The 7,827-nt window shown below is 35.1% G+C and overlaps 2 protein-coding genes across 2 annotated transcripts; one reads left to right on the plus strand and one right to left on the minus strand.

Annotated features, from left to right (window-relative positions):
• Positions 1–552: 552 nt before the first annotated feature.
• On the plus strand, positions 553–2,695 carry LOC134261388 (uncharacterized). The gene is made up of 2 exons (XM_062743832.1): positions 553–579; positions 710–2,695. The coding sequence occupies exons 1-2, from the start codon at positions 553–555 to the stop codon at positions 2,693–2,695; spliced, it is 2,013 nt and encodes a 670-aa protein (XP_062599816.1).
• A 1,951-nt stretch (positions 2,696–4,646) lies between these two features.
• LOC134261387 (uncharacterized) lies at positions 4,647–7,604 on the minus strand. Its single transcript, XM_062743831.1, has 4 exons — positions 7,516–7,604; positions 6,937–7,092; positions 6,100–6,225; positions 4,647–4,891 (listed from the first exon to the last, which is right to left on the minus strand). Exons 2-4 carry the CDS (start codon positions 7,051–7,053, stop codon positions 4,853–4,855), a joined length of 282 nt encoding a protein of 93 aa, XP_062599815.1. The 5' UTR covers positions 7,054–7,092; positions 7,516–7,604; the 3' UTR covers positions 4,647–4,852.
• Between the last annotated feature and the right edge of the window lie 223 nt (positions 7,605–7,827).

A 7,827-nucleotide genomic window follows, 5' to 3' on the forward strand; every position in this document is an offset into this window, starting at 1 on the left:
TCTCCGACACTACATCAAAACCAGGAATCTCATTTCTGATTGTCTTATTAATTTCCTCTCAGCGGACAAGATTGTGTACATCATTTGTCAAACTTTGAGAATTGACGAGTATTAACCGAACACACAGGACATGATACAGGTTATCGGTAGTAGAGAACTACAAAAGGAAAACATCTATTGATAGAAAGCCATCAAACATTATTAATAGATAACATAAAATTTCGCATGTAGATGTCAATGAGGGCCACTGATTTTTTGACATTTTAACAAGATTTATAAAATAATAAAAAAGGATGCTTTTCGAAAACTAAGTATTTCATACCATTTATTTTATTTTTGAAGCATTCTGAACTACTTATATACATGTAGTTATCTATTATATATGCTTTGTGAATAAATATACATAGTTTAACCATGGATGAATATGTTCTATATGTAATCATAATAGGTAATAAAGTCACGTTAGAAATAGAAAAAATGTATCATTATTATGCTCCATGGGTAGCAAAGTTTGGTTGAAAACATTACTAATATATTTATTCTGATTCCTCCATGTCACCTAATCCCAACTCCATGGAGGTCCGTGTTTGCTCTGCTCCTGATTTGTATTGGAAAAAAGACTTTGAGCTTAAACCATTTCGTTATTTCCATATTTTATATACTACAATTTAACATTCTTATTTACAATTGCTTGATCTTTTTTATATAGGCTGTAGGAAGTCATGTAATTTCGGGTCAGACAGGCTCAAAGTACAAGGACCCTACGCCCTGGGATTGTCAGTACACAGGTAAATGTGCCGTACAGGGCGACCTGAGTCCTCTGTCTAAAATCCCGGCATCTCAACACGAGATACAACTTCTCAACGACCAAAATGTCCTGACGTCAGCACCACAGTTAAAATCTAGCAAGGATATGATACATACTCTACCAGACATTATACCTACTCTGCCAGACATGCACTTTTCCTTTGTCCATTCTCCTATCGAGCCTATCCCAGGTAAAGATGTTCATCTTGAGGCAGGCCTACTTGACAGTATACCAGCAATAGGCAAAAATGTATGGATATCCAACCCTCGTTTTGATCAAGGAATAGATGCTTCTAACACCTGGATGTCTTATCCCATGATTCCTCTGACAGACAAGAGACTAAAAATTAATACCAGTCCTGATCTTCAGATTTCTGTCGGGAAACCATTACAACAACCTGTCAAAGGAATCCCTATCCATCTACCTCAAGAACCAATTCTTCCATCTTTGCCAATATTAGAGAAAACTGTTTTTCCAATACCTTCTAAAACCCAGGGATCGGTCACCATACACGAGTTTCAGCCAGGTTTCATATCTAATAACATCCAACCTAAGCAATTCTTAACATCAAAATCCAGAATATCTAACTTTCAAAGTCAGTCTTTACATCCAGCACAATTACCACATTCTTCTAAAATTTTGGGAGCAAATAATTTTCATGATTTACCATTAGCTGTGATGTCTGTGCCGCCACTAAGTCCCCCTACCGGACATAAACCCCCCACCGCCCCTCAGAAACCTTTACCTATTCCTAAAAATGCCATCCAAGTTCAACCAAATATCCCAGTCCCATCCCCTCGTCTAAAGGGAAATATATCTCCTTCCAGCCAACCGATTATTCTACCCAGTCTGCACAGTTTACCAATGGCTGTAATGGCTGTTCCTCAATTTAATCCTCAAAAATTACCCCAGCCAAACCCAGTACCTCCACAACCTTTGCAACCTCGACCGAAAATCATTAAAATCACCATTCCAGACCGGCAACCAACACGACCAATAAGGAAAAACATGTTTTTATCTAGTAATTTGGTGAGAGTACCTGGAATATCCGAAAGATCTCTACATAGTCAAGTTTTTGCAAGAGACTTTTTGAGACATGTTAGAGGTTTAGATAAACCAAGATTTCAACCTGGAGTTCAAAATCTTAAATTCCCTATCTTTGCTAGGGACAACCGTCTTCGACATTCAGGAAGCACTAATCAGGGAGGAAACATTGTAAAGAAAATAAATACTAGGGGAACCATTGAAGGGGGACAGGTAGCGGGCGGTGTGCAAGCTGGACATGGAACTGTATCAGGAAGTCGACAAATTTCAAAAACCGGCATGGGCGATATTTTAAGAATGGCTCAAATGCAATTAACCTCTGCAGATATTATTCAACTGTTGCACAGTTCTAAAAACCACCAGCAGACCTTGGATACCATTCTTAAAGGTTACATCAATCTTCAAAGCAACGCCAGAATTACAAAATTATTTAATGAATCGTATAGAGCTAAGCTTCTCCAATTGATTCGGTTTTATCAGTATCTCCAGCCCGGTTCGAAACACCGTGAACGTGTCGGGGAAATCTTTATGAAAAGTATTGATAGATTACAAGAAATGGCAGAGCAAGAGGGAGAAAGGGAATCAGATGGAGCTGGCATTGGGACAGGAGGATTGGCTGGGGGAGGAGGAGGGTTGGCTGGAGGCGGCTGGGCAGCAGGTGGCGGTGGGGTATCAGGAGGAGGAAGTGGTGGTGGTGGGGGAGCAGGCGGTGGTGGAGGTGGTGCCGCCGCAGGTGGATCGGAAGGTGCAGAAGGAGCTGAATTTGAGAGAGAGTTCGACAATGGTTCTGATTCCAGTTCAGATTCAGACGATGATGACAATGGATATGTCAAGTTTTGGTAACTTCGGTGATATAAAGCCATGAGGCATAATTGACGTGTAAACAGTATTTTACTACAAAAAATGGACTTATTATAGTTGGTGATGGATTCAGAAATATTTGTCTTTGTTGTTTAAAAGTATTTTTTCTTTATCTTACAATACTTATACTTAAAGGTTTATAAAGGTTTACCTTTTAACCAATGATTATGAAATTTCAATAAATCGATATATTATTTATATTTTCATGAAAGTCAAGGTTTGCTTTTTTAACAAATATTAGAGCATCGGCAGTATGTGAGGAAGTACAATTCAATAATTAACAAAAAATATCTGATTTTTTCTCTTTATCGCCAATTTTTTTTTTTGCAAACATAGGATAAATGTATAAATATTTATAAGATTAATATTGTAAAATGTTGCGATGCAAGGATGAAAGGCCCGGTATCAAAGGTTGATCATGGGGTAGGTGTATTGAGTATCAAGTCACACTTCTTCCACGACTTTGTTTCGATGACCATGTGGTTATTTAACACAATAATCTAATATGTAAATTTTGTACCTGCTAAAAATTGCCAGTGGTGGATCTACCCCTTTAATCATCAGCTCGAATCTGCAAAGACCTTACAATTTGGTTAGGTTTTTAATTGTATTACTATCATCGTTCGGTATTGATTTGACATATGAACACCTCTGGAGGATCTGCACACCTTGTGCCGAAGGGTGACAATATGTATATGTATACACTACTGGTGCAATTCTTCTCACAGTTATAAAGACTCCCTTCATAGCTACCAATATTCACATTCTTCCAAAAGATAACAAAGGGTTGGATTGAGATATAATTTAAACTATCCTGCATATACAATAACTAGGAAACATTTCAAAAATGGTTTTGTAAACGCCGAAAAGTAAATTTAATTGGCTCGAATGTGCAAGTTCTGCCGACGGCGGACTATATATTCTAAACATACTTTTAATTATAACTTTTAGGTTTTCATATCTGTAAATTCATTCGAACGCTCGATTAACCTTATCAGCATTCATCCATACTCTGGGCAGTCAAAATATCTAGTTGAGCTTAATGAATGCAAGATTAATGTCAATAATAAAGAAGTAATAACCTGTAGAGTATAAGATGTCTTGCTTATTGATCATTTTTAAAAGAATTAGCACTCAAGCACTTGATATTATTTTATAATCAAGAAAACATATGCATAGAATAAAAAAAGCTATTAAAGAAACGAGTGATTTCAGTAAAGGAAAAATATCTCAAAAATGATTATCATGTCTTCGTGATTTTTTAATTTCTTTTTCTAATTTTTCGTTTGATTAATGTGTTATTTTAAATCTTTTTGGTTGTTGGTTTAGTTAGAACAAATAACACTGGATATTAAGTCGTTCATCTTACTTAGAAGTGTTATCATAATGCTTCTAATTAATGGTATATCATAGTAAATGCATCATTTACATCCAATATCAAAGCACGTGGTAGAACAAATAAAAAGCAAATTATTGCTATGAAAAAAAGAATACCTTGAAATCATAAATTTTCGACGGGGTTAATTTCGTTGTTTTCGAAGTATGAAGAGACCTACGAATTCATGTCCACCGTGATTTTTTTCCACAAACCACAATATTTTGAACCAAAGAAAAAAATGTATTTTGCAGTATATTTTATTAGAAATGATAATGATTCTTTCCTCGCTTGCAATATTAATTGATAAATATTCACAAACATAAACTGATAAATATTCACAATCATAAACTGGTAAATATTCACAAACATAAACTGATGCTAAATATTTACAAACATAAGATGCTATAATTAAAATATTCATAAAACATAAACTGATAAACATTTACAAACATAAAATGCTACATATTCACAAATAAATAATTTATTTCTCACAACATTTTGAACAAAGAACTTCTCAGTTGGACTTTATCTTATTCACGACTCATACATATACATGTAGCAATAAAAAGCGGAGTACATGTAAATACAATGTACATGTACTAAGATTTAACAATTATAATATATCAAATAATAAATGATAATAAAAAGGCAGGTTTAAGACATTTTACATGTATTTGATAAAAAGGAATTGATTCTTCTTTTTCTTTCTCTGTCTTATCTTGGGAATTTGAAGTGTACTGAAAATAATTGATTCACTCCAATCACTTGAGAGCCTCTTCGTCAAAAGACACATCAACAGACTGAAAGAAAAGAATACAAGTAAAAGAGATAGATGTCTTTAGTAGATCACAGGCGTCGGACCTGGGGGGGCTAGGGGGGGGGCTTAGCCCCCCCCCCCCCACTTTTTTTTTCCAAATATACACTTAGTATAGACATTGAACATATCTTCGTAGGTTTAGCCCCCCACTTTCCACAGATACGTCTAAGTATAGGTTAAAAATGGGGAAAGTGGTGGTGTTTGGAAAAAAATTGTTGGTACTGAAGTTCGAACCTAAACTCCCCCCCCACGAAATAGGATTTTCGTGTTTGGGAAATGGGTTATTTCCCCCTTTTTTTTTTTTTGCTTGTCAGGTTTTTTAAAGGTATAATTTTTTTTACACTTAGCCCCCCCCCCCCGCCCCCCCCCCCACTTTCAATTTGCTTCCGACGCCAATGTAGATTAACACAATATACCTACAAATCCTCCGACTAACACTACTGTTCAATAATTACATTATGATATTTTCCATGGATCAAGAGAAAGTAAAATTTAAGCGAAGTGGGTACATGTTTGGTGACATATTCAAGATTCAATGCTGAGGACAAGCTTACTTAGTAATATATATTTTTCAACAAAACATAGTACCGGGTATTTGTCATTTTTTTTTTAATATTCTGAGGAAAGCATTCTTATCTTCATATATCTATTATGATGATGACCGGTCGAAAGGGGATTTTAACTCCCATGTTATCCGATCATTCCTCTGATGTTTCAGAGGCCTGCAGTATCCCTGTTCCCTATTTGTATTTTTTCTTTGAACTTGATTGCTTGATTACTGTTTGTTATCTTCATATTTCATGAAAAAACCTTAATCACAAAAACCCAAGAGATAATAAAGTCATCATTTCGTAAGTTCTGTGGTCGATACAATGACCTTGTCAGCAAATACATGTCCAATTTATCATTGAGTCAAAAGCTGACTGACGTTTTTCATACTAATTGTTAGTCCATTATTTACATACTGAATTGAAGACGAATTTTCCCGTTAATCCCCGATCACGACAAGGAGCACAAGACGGATGTGACCGGTCAGCAGGGGATGCTAACTCCTCCATGGCACCTGATCCAATCTCTAATGTTTTGCAGGTCCGTGTTTGCTCTGCTCCTATTTTGTATTGTTTTATGGAATTTTGATCTCGAATTCTGTTCGTTATCTCCATATCTTGTTCCTAATTACTATAAACATACGTCATATTGCAGTTGACTGTTTCTCTCCATTTTTCTCCGCCATTCATCCTCTCCCCTCTGTCTCATCAAGGCGTGGTGCCTCCAAATTCTGTCATACGTAGAGCCCTGAACAACCGCTTTTCTTCTCTGATTAAAAAATAAAACAAACTCAATTTTGTTATTGGTTTGAAAGAAAGTTTTACGATATGTTAGTAGACATATTCTCAAAATTAAAGAACAAAATACTTATCACGCCTACTAAAACTACTACATAGAAAAAAATTGTAGTTTACAAAATTCAAAATAACGAATTCAACGTTTTCCCTGATACACAGAGTCACCTCTTTGATGATTCTTGGTGAAGTAAAAGATCTTTTACACATGTAGTATAATTGTATCAGGACTCCGTGAAATGACTATTGCATTTTTTCTCTATGCCTGAATCCTAATTCTAAAATTTAAAGATTTTGATGAATTTAAAAGATTGAAAGTTGACAATCATATCTGGGAACTGATAGACATTGAAGATTATATGGATTTTCACATACCGGTATGGTCGACTTGATGTAAAATATTGTTAACCACGATAACAATTGCAATAAGACTGTTTTCGTTGCAAAGAATAGATCAGAAGCATACATTTGAAATAAAAGTACTATATATATGTATTTATAAATATTCTTTCTTCCAATTTCTTCATTCAATGTCTATGAATTTTTTAAAAATTTCTAAAACACTAAGCTTTATTATTTTTCTAATTTTTTCATATAATGAAAGGGTACAAATATGGTGGGGTTTCTTTCAAATAAATCCAGATATTGAAACTCTTTCCTTAATACAGTATGTCTGTAATTCTACCTTTTCCTCCTCCAGCCAGAGTTTGTTGTACAGTTGATGGGAGTTCCTCTCGTTTTCTGCACGTGTGACCTCATTGTGTGACACTAGCTGTGTATAATAATGATCAAATTGTTCCATCTTTTCCCTTACAATATTTTCTACCTTCAACCACCTGGCCTTAAGAAACAATGAAAAAAAAAAACACCAATGTATTTACAAGGAAGCCGATTTTTACTTTACAAAAATATAAATGAAGGTAATCGACACAAAAAAAAATCACAAATCCATTGTTATATATTTGCCGTTTTAATGCAAAAAACTGTGTAAAACATGACATAATTATGCGTGAAAGATGTGAAAAAAAAATCCCTATTTTTTTTTTTTTACTAAGACGTGATCTTTATCCAACTTATTGTGTGTTTAACAGTGTTTAACTCCTCGCCAAGACTAGAAATACACAACTCGTTGGTTACTTAATCATATCCAATGTACCAACCTCAAAATTATGGGAGGTCCTATATGAATGCTGATACCTATGCCTTTATTTAATATTTAAAATTACCAGATGGCATTTTCTGAACATTATTTTTACACAGGTACCTCGTTTCTTCTCCACGGTTCCTCGGGTGAGGGATCCCTCGTTCTGGCTTTTGAGGACTCTCTTGGTGTCTTTTGTGATGTGGAACCCGATATCTATTTTAATGGAAAAGGGTAAAGAAAAGATAAAATATTTCATATTTTTTCAATGTTTTAACGGCTCAGGAAACACAAGCGACAGAGTCGGATGACTGAGATGGGTAAGCAATTTACATGATACCCTTAGTTATGTTCCCCAAACGAAGTTGGGGAACATATTGTTTTTACTCTGTTTCTTATTATTAAGGTCTTCCGACTTCCTTCGGAAGACCTTAT

Source organism: Saccostrea cucullata, unplaced genomic scaffold, assembly GCF_032062105.1.
Source record: "Saccostrea cucullata isolate Sc308-1 unplaced genomic scaffold, CSIRO_AGI_Scuc_v1 ctg22188, whole genome shotgun sequence".
Lineage (NCBI taxonomy): Eukaryota > Metazoa > Mollusca > Bivalvia > Ostreida > Ostreidae > Saccostrea > Saccostrea cuccullata.